Raw genomic sequence first — 15,611 nt, forward strand, 5'->3', positions numbered from 1 at the left:
GGAGCTGGTTGGTCTTTTGTTGACAATCTACAATCTTCTTGGTTACTGGTTGTGGCATTGGCCCTTAATTTTCCTGACCTATTTCTGGAATTTCTAATTTGATTTTTGTCACATGTACCTGGGTACAGTGAAAAGTTTTGTTTTGTGTGCAGTACAGGCAGATGATACCATACAAAGAACATAGTGTTCCTCACTCTGTTCTATCCTCACGTTACAGCTGTAAAAAAGGTGCACAAAAAGCAAGTTCAATATTAGATGTGAAATTTGAGAGGTCCATTCAGAAGTCTAATAACAGCAGGGAAGAAGCTGTTCTTGAACCTGTTGGTCCATCTTTAAGCTTTTGCCTAATGGAAGAGATTACTGGGGTGCATGCATTGCTGCAGGGGGAATCGCAACCTCTTGTCTGATGCTAAAAACACCACATGTAAATCATAAAAAAAAGACAGAATACAACAAAAGTTTGAAGTAAATTTCCATTTTATTGTGATAGTTAATTGACATAAATTAAAATGATTTTAATTGGTTTTGAAATAATTCTGCATAAAGTCTTTGTACTTAGTACACGTAGCATTTAAGTAAATCTGCACCAGTACTTCTTGTCACATAAAATAAAATTTTATTTAAAGTGTTTTGTGCAGGCCCCTAAAGACTGGGCAAACCAGGGTCAGCGATGGTCTCAGGCTGACTGCCCGCTGGAGTACAGATGTGTTTGTGCTTAAGATCCTGCAAGCTGCTTGGCCTGCAGTTCTGTCACATAATTTCTGCACCCCCACCTGTTACTGCAAAATTACTTTCTTGGTTTAAGCAAAAGCCCTGCATTAATACAGCAATACCCGTGCCATAGAAGACATGAGAATTTTTGGATCACTACAAATAGGACAGTGTGCCTAAATTGGCACTTTTTAACCAATGGTAGCAATCTTGGGATAGAGATTCAGAATCGTGAATTAAATCACATGGAAATCGATGTAATCGCAACAACTTGCATCCCCAATCAGAAGTGGAAAAATTTACTTTTAAAATAAATAATACTTTTTGTGGTTCACGATTTGGGAATAACTGAGACATTCAAGACAAACTGTCTGAGTGTGAACATCAAGGACTGGTGGCACGTGTGACTCTAGTCCAAGGAATGGCTGGGAACCTATATAAAAATACTTGCACCCTCTGTTTAATTTGGGAATGGTTGAGTGATGCAGCTATCCGCACTCTGCTGGGTGGTACTGGTGGGTTACAGTCCATTCAGGATGTCCTAGTTGCTGCAGTAACATACATGTTTACTTTACTGGCATCTTATAGTCTGGAGCTATGCATAGTGATGAGGCCTCCAATTTCTTACCATTGCACGACTGATCAGGAATCTGTCCTAGTTGGGCACATTAGAAATGTACCCTCATCGGATATCCTGGTAAATGGATACGAATACAAAGCCCCCAGATCAGAGACAGGACCTCTACCCACTGTACCGTGATGTGCCGTTTTAAAGTGCCGGATGTCCGGTTGTGATCGAGTCCCGTAGGATTCGGACCTTGGATGGTTGAAGTTGTAATAGCTACGGGCGCTGTCGAGCTGAAGGGAGGTGGAACAGCAGCAAAGTGACAGCAACAACATCAGCCATTCCTGCAACTAAAATACTCACACCCTGTACCTATTGTAATTCATGCCTATGGTTAGTGTGATGTTATGCCACTTCCTGCCTTTGCATGCTCCTAGCAGCTCAGGAGTTTATAAGAATAGGAGAATCGACGTTTCGGGCATTAGCCCTTCTTCAGGAAGGGCTAATGCCCGAAACGTCGATTCTCCTGTTCCCTAGATGCTGCCTGACCTGCTGCGCTTCTCCAGCAACACATTTCCATCTCTGATCTCCAGCATCTGCAGACCTCATTTTCTCTTCAGTTTATAAGAATAGGATTCCATGAACCTGTAGTTGGGGCTATGGAGTCTCCTATGGGTACAGGAAAAGCAGATGGGCAGCAGTCTGCATCCGTAAGGAATAGTCACTAATCCATTCAACCAACTGGAAACTGGGGCCAACCTTTTCCGAGGAATGTGACAGGAATTTCTGTTGCACGTCTGGATCAAATTTCAGTTAGCTCTAGTCCAAAACTCCTTTCTAAAAGCTTATTTTCAATGGTTTTAATTGCAACAGTTTAATTTCACATTGCGGGAAGGTGAGGCAGAGTTTGGATCCCACATTGCCCTGTGTCAGAGTTAGGACACAACAGAGTCACAAGGGTGATTTGCAAGGTATAATAACCAGTGATTATTGCAGGCTGTGCAGAATGGGTCACTCCATGACATTCAAACTTAAGGTTAAGTTGGCAGGAGAACAAAGGGGTGATATGAGTTAAACATAAAAGGAGGCAGAGGCCAATCATCTCCTAAACCTATACTACTATTCAGTGAGATTGTTGACTGTTCTGCATCTTAACAACATCTATCCACCTTACTTCCAGATTTCCATTCCCCCATATGCTTTTTGAGTTCTTGACCTTCCACACCTGAGGAAGTTGCTACTTTCTGTCTACCTTATCACAGTGTGTTTTGGAAGCAAAGGCAGCCATTCGGCGCATCATTGGCAGTAGGCAATTTTCTGCTTTGTCCCCCATACCCTTGTGTCCTTTCTGTCCAAATAGTTAACCACAATGCTCCTGAATGCCTCAATTGTACCTTATACAGTCACACTTCCGGGTAGTGCATCCATATCCTGACTACTCTGTATTAAATAAAATTAAAAACCTTAATCGCATCATACTTTAGTGTTATGAATTCCAGTGTATGCTTACCTGTGCTCAATTTAACTATTTAACCTTGATACCATTCCCCAGACTAACACATCCATTCTGTTATTTATGGGCAGTTACACCAAAGTGCTCCAGAAGTTTTATACAATTGTCATTTAGCTTCCACTCCACTCTAGTCTAAGAAGCACAAGTTATTGGGAACAAGGAGTCAGCCTGTGGTATGGACTTGTGATTAAGATGGAGGTAGAAACCATTGAAGAGAAATTTTAGCCAATTGGAAGAGTGGGGGATAAAGGGGGAGGGACAGAATCCTCTGGATGAACAACAATGGGTCAAACAGCATCAAGCACCTTCTGGGTAATTGGGTGGTCACATTACCAATGGCTCAGTTATAACTTGACATTCCCAAAGTTGCTCATTTTTGACAGAAAACTGAGCCATTGGCTGACGGTTTCCTTTTGGGTCAGTCTTCAAATTAGCTCACTGCATTGGCTGCTAATACAAGACAGTAAACTGATTTGCCATCGTAGTGCCAGGAATTAGATAATGAGGCTAATGTCCCAATCGGACATTGCAATTATCTACTAGAGCCTTGTAGAGCTGTTGGTTAGGGTCAGGTGTGACAATTGGCCTTCTCATCACTGAACAAAGGGGACAATCAGTTCGTGTTTTCACCCATGGCCATATTCCTCCGTACCCTGTGTTGATATCAGATGAAAACAGGATTAAGGTTCCTTGTGATTCTCTCCACAATCAGACAGCCCACCAATGCTCTCAAACTAAGAATGACCTTGTGCCAGATGATGGAGCAAAACCAATGTTGGTGATGCTGCTGGGTAGAGAAATTTCCAACAACTAAACAATTTATATTACAAGAGAAATGATTGGTTGGCAAGTATACTTGTGATTAGCCAAGATGTTGTCATGGAGAAGCAATAGGGAACAATAAACAAAAATAGTCGTAATGAATTTTTGTGTTGTGTTAAACAGTAAGTCTTGTGTCCAGTCCTATTCACCCAGTAGAACCAAATCATCAAGTCTTGTTGATAAAACTAAGGGAATTGATCATTGTGCAATTTGAAAATAGAGTAAAGCCACAGCAGCAGATTTAAACCATAGATAATTTGAAAAAGGCCCAAGGCATGAACATGTTTACAGAGACGGAGTCCCTGTGTCTGAATGTACGTCACACCTGGCAAACACTAATGAGCCACATTAAAAGCTTAGTGATTATCTTAGGTTGTTTCTGAATTGAAATTAATAGCGCACTTGGGATTAATCAGCATGCACTGTCCAATCATGAAATCGCATTTGAACAGCTGATGATTTCTTTGGGCTTGGCAAGCACAGTCTGGTGGGGTGTAATCTGCACTTGGCCCATTACGATCAACATAAAGAATGTGCTGTTTGTTCTGATAAGCTATTGTCTAGGATGTACAGCCTACATACCTGGCCTGGTGTGAAGTGTGGCATTCTTGAGTTTGTCCCGATGTGTATGAGACGAGAAATTTTGGAAACACGTCTTTCTGTTCAACAAGACTGAAGTTCTGCAAGACCATGCAGATAGTAACACTGCAAGCTGGTAATGAGAACAACAGATTTGGAAGAGGTAGGGGCAGCAAAACAATTGTTTGTGGGGATAGTTCACTCATCATCCAAGTCTCTGACCACTTCAACAGAATCTATGTTCTTAATTACACCACCCAAAGACAAGACATTAAACTCAGCAGTTGAGTTTCAGGCACTAGCCACTGGGTCACTCAACGTCATTTAAATACAGGATATCAAAACTTTCCTGAAAATCGTATCACACTCCAGAATAAACAGCAAATCACCTATCCGAAGTATTCACATCTGATTCCATTCGCCAACCAGAACTGAATCATCTAATCCTATTTATAAAACCGAAGGGAAGTTGATCATCGCCCAATTTAAAAAAAAGTGAAGCCATATCAACGCATTTCAATGCTTGCCCTTATTTCAGTCAAAAGTGTAAACATCAGTAAAATGTTAAATCATTTTTTGCAAGGGAAAGTTTTCTTATTGTCTCTATCTCCCAATACAGTACTTTGAGGAAGAACCTAGCTCAGGAAGCCACTTTTTTGTTTTACAAAACACATTCTTATTTAAATTAATGTAGTCATACTAACAAAGTAACCTCTAAACCCTGGGGCTTCCAAAAATAAAACCTGGTTTAATCGTGACAAAATAGGAAACAGTAAGAAAATCGAAAAGTACACAGTCCTTTCTGTAATGTCTTCTGAGAGTCCTTTTCTCAGCTTGTTGCCTCGACATTAATAAAAAGGCATTTCTCACTCAGTATGTGTGTGATGTTCTCAGGTTGATAAAAGCAACCTGTGACGTTTTTGTTTAAGACCCCAAGCCCCAAAAAATGTCAGAAGAACGACGGAGAGGGGTGCGCTGCATCGGTATTGAAATACGGCATCTTGACGTGTCACCACGGCAACACTTTCCACCTCCTGCCCTCAAATCAAAATGCCGCAGGACAATGTTTATGAGCCATATGAGTCTGAGATTCAGTGTGGGCAGACCAGCTCCCCCAAGCTCATAAATGTCCCACAGCATTAAAATTCAACTCCCACGTATTTCCTGGCCTTTTGATTTTACCCCTACATTGACCCATTTTTAATGTTTACTCAGTCCTCCATTTTGCATTGGGTTGGGTTCACCTCTAGAGGGCAGTCACTTCAAACCCATTCTCATCTTTCTCTGCCTTCAGTTTGGAAAGAGCAGCATGTATTCGGAAGAGCGTCCGAGATTCCATGGAATAGTCCTTGTAGTTTTGCCTAGAGAGATTGCAGCATAGTTAGGGGAGAAGAGCAGAGTGGAGTGTCTAGCCAATCAAACCCAGAAGAAACCAACAAAACCCATCCAAGATCATACTTGTCAGCCTTGGGCTATTGTGGCATGGTGGTAGCTTACTCAATGGGTGTCTTAGAATATTTCTGAACATGTTGATTAGAAAATATCTATACCTGTCAGCCATGGCTTAGGTGGAAGAAAGAGGCAAGTTGGACAGCAAGATCCTCTTTAAATATATAAGCCGGAAGAGAGAAGCCAAAGTAAATGTAGGCTCCTTACAGAATGAAGCTGGGGATGTATTATGGAGAACCAGGAAATGGCAAAGGAGTTAAATACATACTTTTCATTAGTGTTCACAAAAGGGGTGATGTATAAAAGTTCAGCAAAAATAAGTTCAGCAACCAGGTTTTGTTTTGGAAGCCTCTGGGTTTAGAGGTTACCTTGTTAGTATGACTACATTAATTTAATTGAGAATGTGTTTTGTAAAACAAGAAAATTGGCTCAGTGGTTAGCACTGGAATTGACTGGGTTCAATTCCAGTCTTGGGCACTGTCTATGTGGAGTTTGCACATTCTCCCAGTGTCTGCGTGGGTTTCCTCTGGTTTCTTCCCGCAACCTAAAGATGTGCAGGTTAGGTGAATTGACCTTGCTAAATTGCCCATAGTGTTTAGGGATGTGTAGGTTAAGTGCATTAGTCAGGGGTAAATGTAGAGTGGTAGGGAATGGATCTGGGTGGGTTACTCTTATGGACTTGTTGGGCCGAATGGCCTATCCCCACACTGTAGGGATTCTCTGAAGATACTAATAGCATTTCCAAAATACTAAATGAAAAAGAGGGAAAGAAAATATATATAATAACTACTGTAGTTCTACTAAGTTCTAGAGAAATTAATCATGTGAAAGACTGGTAAGTCCTCTGGATCTGATGGAATATATCCTAAGTTATTAAAGAGATACCTACAGTTGTTGGATGCACTGGTAGTAATCTTTCAAGAATCTGGGAAAATGCCAGAGGAAAGCATTCCCTAGCTAATGAAAGTTGGACTGACATTGGAGGCAGTACACAGAAGGTTCCCTCAGCTGATCCCAGGTATGGAGGGACGGTCTTATGTCAGTTGGGTCTGTCATCATTGGAATTTGGAAGAATGAGAGATGACTTTATTGAAAAATACAATACTCTTGGGCAACTTGACAGGGTAGATTCGGAGAGATTTCTTTTTCCCCCCCAGTGTGTAAGATTCTCGGAGCCAATGGCATCATCTCAGAGTATGGGGGTGACCTGGCTAGGATAGAGGGTGGTGAAACTTTGAAACTGTTCCTACACCAGTCAGCTGTGAAAGCACAATCTATTCAAGACAGCAATCAAATCATTTCCAGAGACTAACTGCATCAAGTAATATGGAAATAATGCAGGCATATATGATCAGCCACGTCCCAGAGGATCAGCTCAATGGGCTGAATTGCCCAATCCCATGCCTATGATCAGTCCTAGCAAGGTGGTTTATGGGAAGACAGAGGGGAGACCAAACTGCAATTTTCCAACATTCTGCTGAACTTTTATGCATCACAGTCTGGATTTCCTGTTATTGAATCAACTTCAATTGCCTCTAAACCCAGCACAATTTCATAAACAAATCAATGGCTTCTGATAGATAGGCAAACAGCCCCATCTAGGGGAAAACTACCTCCAATACAATACCTGTTTGATCCTTTTCCTTTCAGCTTGTTTCTCCTCACTTTTACCGGGGAGTCAGTCTCTTACAAATGACCAGAACAGCCTATTTAACTACAAATGCCCAGCTAGCAGATGAGTCCTCATGCTGTCCAGCTACAGTCAACGCCCAAAAGATGCTGAAGACAATCTAGGCTTCTCCTCCAAACCAGACTGTGACCAGAGCCTGGTATCAGCCTCCGCTGTGGTATCCTGAACTCAGAAGGTTGTGGGTTCCAGTCCCACTGTAATACACCAGTGGCAAAAGAGGAAACACGGATGGGTATTGATTCCCCTGTCATCATTCTCCCATTTGCTGGAGCTTACCTTGTCAAACACATTCCACCGACTCCCACAGCTACCTGGATTACATCTCTTCCCACCCTACTTCCTGCAAAAATGCCATCCCGTATTCCCAATTCCTCCGCCTCCGCCATATCTGCTCCCAGAAGGACCAGTTCCACCACAGAACACACCAGATGGCCTCCTTCTTTAGAGACCGCAATTTCCCTTCCCACGTGGTTAAAGATGCCTTCCAACCCATCTCGTCCACATCCCGCACCTCCGCCCTCAGACTCCACCCCTCCAACTATAACAAGGACAGAACGCCCCTGGTGCTCACCTTCCACCCTACCAACCTTCGCATAAACCAAATCATCTGCCGACATTTCCGCCACCTCGAAACGGACCCCACCACCAGGGATATATTTCCCTCCCTACCCCTTTCCGCCTTCTGCAAAGATCGTTCCCTCCGTGACTACCTGGTCAGGTCCATGCCCCCTAACAATCCATCCTCCCCTCCTGGCAGCTTCCCCTGCCACCGCAGGAATTGCAAAACCTGTGCCCACACCTCCTCCCTCACCTTCATCCAAGGCCCTAAAGGAGCCTTTGCATCCATCAAAGTTTGACCTGCACATCCACCAATATTATTTATTGTATCTATTGCTCCCAATGCGGTCTCCTCTACATTGGGGAGACTGGACGCCTCCTAGCAGAGCACTTTAGGGAACATCTCTGGGACACCCGCACCAATCAACCATACCGCCCCGTGGCCCAACATTTCAACTCCCCCTCCCACTCTGCCGAGGACATGGAGGTCCTGGGCCTCCTTCACCGCCGCTCCCTCACCACCAGACACCTGGAGGAAGAACACCTCATCTTCCGGCTCGGAACACTTCAACCCCAGGTCCTCTCATTTATCTCTCCACCCTGCAGGCTCTCTGCCTCTATTCCTGATGAAGGGCTTTTGCCTGAAACATTGATTTTCCTGTTCCTCGGATGCTGCCTGACCTGCTGCGCTTTTCCGCACCACTCTAATCCAGACTCTGGTTTCCAGCATCTGCAGTCCTTGTTTTTACCCATTTCTCTGTATTACAAAAGCAACTGAGCCAAGTTTAGTATCTGATCTTTTTTTAAATGTTCATTCATAGGATGCGATCCCTAATTACCCAGAGGGCAATTCCGGATGATATAAAGAGGAGCCAGCCAGCACTAAAAGGGAGTTGTTTGAAAACGTAAACTCTATGACGAGAAATATCCAGTCTCCACCAAAGCACCATTGTCCGTGTGTATGGCTCACCAACAGGTTTGGTGATCAAGGGGAGGGGAGCATTTTAAACTAAAAATTAAGGGGTGCGGTGGAGCAGGAAGGATTGGATATTTTACAAACCAATGTCGATATGCTGAACCAAGTACCTAAAGCTTTTGGGAGATTTACAAAAGATTTTATTGTAAATCTACAGTTTAGCACAAACACCACAGTTTCCACGTTGCCTGCCTGGAATTTTTCCCTGCTCAAAAGCCAAACACCCTCCTTTTAGAGGGAAAAACACAGACGTGAAGCAAAAATTAAAAATCAGTGAAAGACTGGGGAGGAAAGGAATTAAAATGGTTTTCGAGGGGCACATACTACGCAGCAGCCCTTGTAGTGCCTATCTATCCTGAAAAGATTCAAGGGCATCAGTAGGCTCTGTGTCCCCTTCTGCAAGGACATCCAGGCACGGATGTAACCATAAGAGGCAGAAGATCCTAGTTCTTTTTCAAAAATACATAAATAAGCCCATCACCCAATTAGCTAATTAAACAACCAACAATTAACACAGACTGGCTGCCAGGAGCATTAATTTACCTGTTCAGTGATGTCGTTACGCACCTTTGCAGCAGGTGGGATTAGAACTTGATCAAAAGGTAAGGACATTACCACTGCGCCACAATAGCCCTGTCCAAATACAGCTCTCTTTTCTCTCTTTCATTATACTCAGAACTGCGATCACACAGAACTCAGCAACTTTCCCACCACCAAAATGACCGAGACTTTCTTTTTTCTTTTAACTAACACCTGCGTAGCCAATCAAACATTTAGAGGCGACATCCTCTATGGGAATGCAAACCACCAACAGTGAGGGGGATGTTGAGATAGAGAGAGAGAGAGAGAGGGGGGGGGGGAAGGAGCTAAACCAAAGTGGAGTTGAATGAGCAGATAAAGCACTGGAGGATGCAGCTCTTTTATTTTTATTAATCTATTTTTCTAACCAAAGATGTTACTACACACGTCTAGAGCAGGTGTGGCTTGAATTTTGGTCTTCCAGGCACACTACCACTGTGCCACAACAGGTCCTTCACAATGCTGCTCTCTTTTTTTAAATTTTACATAATCAATCCATTCACAGGTGTTACTACACATCTCTGGAGCAGGTGCGACTTGAACCCAGATTTCCTGGTCCAAGAGTAGGGTCACTACCACTGCACCACAAGAGGGCCTTCACAATCCAGCTTTTTTCTCCCCCAAAGTCCAATGAGCAGGACGTGCTCACAAAATCAATCCTGGGGCTTTTCTGGATAACCCTTAAAATGGCACCTTTGCTTCCCACACCAACACAGTACTCACTTTGCTCGCCTCAGCCATTTAATAGCTTCCTCTTTCCTCGCCTGTTGTATATATAACAGACTGAGCTCCAGAAGTGCATTTGGAATCAAGTAGTGGTCAAACTTAATGTTCTTCTCACTGTCGGGGAACCAAGGGGGGAGGCGGTTATTCCTTTTGGTTCAACTCTACAGCAGTTAGACCCATACCCAACTCCCTCCCCTCCCCCAACAGCCCTGTACTCACTTGTGGTATATGTAGACAAAACACTGCTCAGCTTCCAAGACGTTTCCCAAATGCCTCAAGCATAAGCCTTTCAAGAGTTTCACCACACACCTATCATCCGTCAGGTAGTCATTAGCTAAGGAGAAGAACAGGAAGTTAGTCTGAGGGAATACAGAACATGGAACTGTACTGCACAGGAACAGGCCATTTCATCTACAATGTTGTGTCAAACATGACACCAAATTAAACTAATCCCTTCTGCCATGCACTGGGTCCATATCCCTCCATTCCTTGCACATTCATGTGCTCATCTAAAAGTGTCTTAAACCCCCTTATCATATCTGCCTCCACCACCAACCCCTGGCAGCACATTCCAGACTCCTACCACTCTAAAAAAACTTAGCCCTCACATCTCCTTTGAACATTCCCCCTCTCACAATGGATGCAGGCCGCCTAGTACTAGACATTTCAACTCTGGGAGAAAGATTCTGAAGGAACAGCAGGTTAGGCTCAAAGGGCTGAAAGGCCTACTCCTGCCTGCAGTTTTTATGGTCTTATGAGTACGTTGCAGTTGGACGTTCATATGGACTATCATCCCAAGATTAACAGGACCCTACAGCAGTCTGCAGAACTCCCAGCCACAGTTCCATCCTCAATCAGCACCTTCCCCCTCTGTGGGATCTTGCTGTGCAACAACTGGCTGCTGTAATTAGCTGTGCAACATTTCAATTAATACAATGTAACTTGGGACGCCTTAAAGAGATATGGAGCAGGATTCTAAATGTAAGACCTTCCTCGTGAGGAGGTGCCAGTCAGTACGTACGTGCTGCCTGTTCGAGCACAGTCTCCGCCTCGCTGATTGTTCTCAGCATCTCTTCCGTAAGATCCCGCTGTTTACCGATGACTGTAAATCCGTTCCACATGTACATCATCTCCTGTTGGAGGGGAGAGAAGAGTAAGGGCATTAGGTGGAGAAAAGTGACCCTCACAGCTTAATTTCTCATAGGTCTCTTGTCCCTGAAGTGTTTGATTATCTGTGTTTGATTCTGAGAGTCTGACAGACTATCTATGCCTTGATTGGTTATGCCTGGGTGTAGACTCAGTAAACAGGCAAAGTTCATACATTTTGTGGCTGTATTGGTGTTTTGTGACTTCTGTATATAAACCTGCTGCACATTTGGAAATTAGTGCTATCATTGCATTCCTCAGAAACATATAAAATATATAATGATCCCTAATGAGCTATAAATAATACTTACCAACATCACACCCTAAATTCCCTTAGTACATTTTCAATACAAGGAAGGATCCAATAGATTGCCCCAAAGTTATTCTTTATTTACTCACAGGAGATGGGTGTCACTGGCTAGGCCAACATTTATTGAGTCCAGACACCAGTCAGGACTCCACCACATTGCTGTGGGTCCTGAGTCATATGTAGGCCAGAACAGGTAAGGATGACATTTTCCTTCCCTAAAGGACATGAGTGAACCAGGTGGGTTTTTCCTGGCAATCAAGAATGGATTCATGTTCATCATTAGACTCTAGATGTTTTTTAACTGATGCTGAGAACGATCAGCGAGGCGGAGACTGTGCTTGAACGTACGTACTGACTGGCACCTCCTCACGAGGAAGGTCTTACATTTAGAATCCTGCTCCATCTCTCTTTAAGGCGTCCCAAGTTACATTGTATTAGTTGAAATGTTGCACGGCTAATTACAGCAGCCAGTTGTTGCACAGCAAGATCCCACAGAGGGGGAAGGTGCTGATTGAGGATGTAACTGTGGCTGGGAGTTCTGCAGACTGCTGTAGAGTCCTGTTAATCTTGGGTTGATAGTCCATATGAACATCCAACTGCAACGATTTTTTTTTAATTAATCCGGTGTGGGATTTGAACCCAGGTCCCCAGAAGATAACCTTAATCTCTGGATTAATATTGAGTGATAATACCACGAGGCCGTCACATCTCCCTAATTCCCTAGACCACTAAATTCATCTATTTCTCTCTGGATTGTAAAAATCATACCTTTAGTGTTTTCCTATTAAAATGAGGATAAAAGTCACATAAATTCAGTGAACACCTTCAGTGTATGTACAGAGAGTTATATAGAGAGGATGCCAATCAACCCAGCAAATCCATGTAGGTTCCTTGAATAGAGCCATCCAATTAATTCCACTATCCACTACCCTTAACCCCCCCAACCACCCCCCATCATCTCCTCATGGCCCCTCCCACTGGCTCCTTGTCAATCATTTATCCAATTTCCTTTGAAAGTTCCTATTGACTCTGCTTCCACCACCCTTACAGGCAGCACCTTCCAGATCACAATAACTCACTACATTTAAAAAATCCTCATTATTTCCCCTAGCTCCTTTTAACAATCAGATTAAATCTGTGTCCTGTGATTACCTATGATACGTTAAAATATTAATGTTAAGGCATTAATAATTCAGAGCGACCTTAAATCAGTTCAGAGAATAAGCACCAAGGTATTTCAGTGCATACCACAGACCCTCATTCATAAGCAAACAGGTTCTTTGGAAACGTACATCTGCAAATGCATCATCCTTTTTAATAGCTGTATAGATTTATGTAGGAGTTACAACTAGGAGAACAGCATCAAGAGAGAAATGATTACAGGCAAAGCTGAGGGGATGTACAAGTCTAGAAAAATCTATTAAAATGAAAACTATTGATATGGGGCAATGATAAAACTCAGTAAAATGCACCCTTTCTGGAATCATATGCAATTCTGCAGAAACATGTAAATTACCACTCAGACTGCAAAGGGATAAGAAAAATGTAAGACAGGTAGGGGTTGTGGACACATTCAAGATTTACAAAGTTCTTACAGGTGTAAGTGGGATATCACACCACTGCTGGTGAAGCTAGAGACAGATGACAATCTGAGGACAATGCATTTGAAATTGTCTTCTCTAGAGAATCATGGAGACTCAGTCACTGAGCAGGTTCAAGACTGAGATCTAAAGGTTTCTGCGGAGTAATAGCATCTAAGGAGATGAAAAGCCATAATTTAGTTTGCAGGGGTGGCTTGATGGGCTGAATAGACGAAAGTGAGGACTGCAGATGCTGGAGATCAGAGTCAAGATTAGAGTGGTGCTGGAAAAGCACAGCAGGTCAGGCAGCATCCGATGAAGGGTTCCTGCCCAAAACATCGATATTCCTGCTCCTCGGATGCTGCCTGACCTGCAGTGCTTTTCCAGCACCACTCTAATCTTGACTCTGATGGGCTGAATAGCCTGCTTATGTTCTTATTGCATAGCACTCAGAGGTCTGCCAATTGTAAATGGACCACAGAAACAGCCCTCCAACTAAACACGGATGGTTTGTTTGTAAGTCTCGAAGGTCATGTTCTGCAGCATTCTTAAATGGTGACATTCATTATTTCAAGCTCTGTTGGTTTTCAGGAGTAAGGAACATAGATGTTGACCCCTCCTGTAGTACATTTTGTTTGTGTTCTTTCATTAGATGTGGGTGTCACTGACTGGACCCAGCATTTATTGCCCATCCCTAATTGCCCGTTGGAAAGGTGCCTTCTTGAACTGCTGCAGATACTCACTGATAGTCTTTGGGATAGAAGTTTCACTGTCAACAGTTCCTCTGACAGTGCAGCACACCCTCAGGACGGGACTGAAAGGTCAGGCTGGATTGTGACCCAGCTCTAGTACAGAGCTAAGAAAGTCACTGACAGAGCCAGGCTGACATACATAAATTTTCTCTTTCACCACTCCACACAACCTCCTGCCCAGCCCCCGCACCGTCATCCCAAAGAGGTGAAGATTGAATGCACTGTCCTTCAATTGGCACCAGTTCTTACAGAGCTGCTTGGTCAACTCTGAGCTGTCCTCTGAAATAGCCTAGCAAGCCACTCAGTTGCTGAGGCTCAGTGGTTAGCACTGCTGCCTCACAGCGCCAGGTTCAATTCCACTCTCAAGCTGCGTGGAATTTGCACATTCTCCCCACGTCTGCATGGGTATTCTCTGGTTTCCTCCGACATTCTAAAGATGTGCAGGTTAGGGTGGGTTGGCCATGAATAAAAACCCCCTGTGGGACTAGGAGGTGGAGGAGATGGTCTTCAGAAGGTCAGTGCCAACTCGATGGACCTCTTTTCATACAGCAGGAACATTCTACTTTATGTTCCTTACAATGACTGATTCAGATTTCCACAGCAGAGTGCAAGGTGACTCAGCAGGAGATGTTCTCCAATGGACAACAGGAAGGCTGGAAAGGAATGCAACCAAACAGGTACCTCCGCACCAACTCAGGCTCCAGGAAGACGCGGCCTGCCCAGGTGAGTAACCAAAGGTCTCCACACCAATGTCTGAAAGCTCATGTCTAAACTGAGAGACAGAGAGACTTGTTCTGAAGAGCTGTCACACACAACGACACACCCACAGGATCATACCTTACACACACCATCCCGGCCACTGCGATCACATCCCAGCAACAAACAGAGAACAAAAACTGCTGGAGAAAACTCTGCAAGGTTCTGGAACTATCCGTGGAGACAGAAAGCAGAGTTAAACGTCCTGAGGAAGAGACCTGAAACTTTAGCTCTGCTTTTCTCCGCTGGCAGACACTGCTGAGTTTCTCCAGCAATTTGTTTTTGGCTCAGATTCCACAGTACTTTTTGTTGGTTTTTTTTTGATCATCAAGCAATTTTAGTCTCTCTCAGTCTACCTTTGCTCCTACCATCTAAACAGTCACTGTGTTCCCTGGTTTTAAAAGGGAAGCCTCTCTATAAGCAAGCCTCCTCATTTAAGCTTCCCTCAGTGCGGGCTCATGTAGGAATTGAAATGAGACTCACCAGGGCTGGTACAGGTAGCCTCACAGTGTTGTTGGATTTATATCTTCTGGCTTTTCGAATAGCGAACTTCTCTGTGGGAGGAGACTTCCCAGCTATCTTCTGCTTTAGCAGAGGGACTTGTCTGTGGGACAGAGAGAGAAAGAGAGAGAGAGAAAAAGAGAGAAAGAAAGAAAGAAAGAAAGAGAGAGAGAGAGCGAGAGCGCTCAGTTTAAAGCGAACACAAATGAACATCACAGAGACCAATCCAATTAAAAACTACACAGACACTGCATGTTGCTGAACTCTCTGCACCCACTGTGTTCGAGGCTGCATCCTCACTTGAGGTCAGGGTCGCACTCGTGAGGTGAGAAGTGATTCACGCAGGGAGGGGTCTCACGGCTGGGGGAAAGGGGGTTTGGAATCGGGGGGAGAGGGGG

At 43.8% G+C, this 15,611-nt stretch overlaps 1 protein-coding gene across 2 annotated transcripts in view; it reads right to left on the reverse strand.

Moving 5' to 3' along the window:
- Nucleotides 1-1,820: 1,820 nt before the first annotated feature.
- The window catches only part of zgc:158403 (tetratricopeptide repeat protein 39A), a 74,432-nt gene continuing 60,641 nt past the window's right edge, over nucleotides 1,821-15,611 (reverse strand). For both annotated transcript variants that reach the window (XM_043694877.1, XM_043694878.1), the window contains 5 exons: nucleotides 15,196-15,316; nucleotides 11,190-11,301; nucleotides 10,388-10,502; nucleotides 10,166-10,282; nucleotides 1,821-5,551 (listed from right to left, as the gene is read on the reverse strand). In XM_043694877.1, the coding sequence (XP_043550812.1) occupies nucleotides 5,437-5,551; nucleotides 10,166-10,282; nucleotides 10,388-10,502; nucleotides 11,190-11,301; nucleotides 15,196-15,316 (580 nt within the window). In that variant the 3' untranslated portion in view covers nucleotides 1,821-5,436. The remainder of the gene's footprint in view (nucleotides 5,552-10,165; nucleotides 10,283-10,387; nucleotides 10,503-11,189; nucleotides 11,302-15,195; nucleotides 15,317-15,611) is intronic.

Source organism: Chiloscyllium plagiosum, chromosome 8 (genome assembly GCF_004010195.1).
Source record: "Chiloscyllium plagiosum isolate BGI_BamShark_2017 chromosome 8, ASM401019v2, whole genome shotgun sequence".
Taxonomy (NCBI): Eukaryota; Metazoa; Chordata; class Chondrichthyes; order Orectolobiformes; family Hemiscylliidae; genus Chiloscyllium; species Chiloscyllium plagiosum.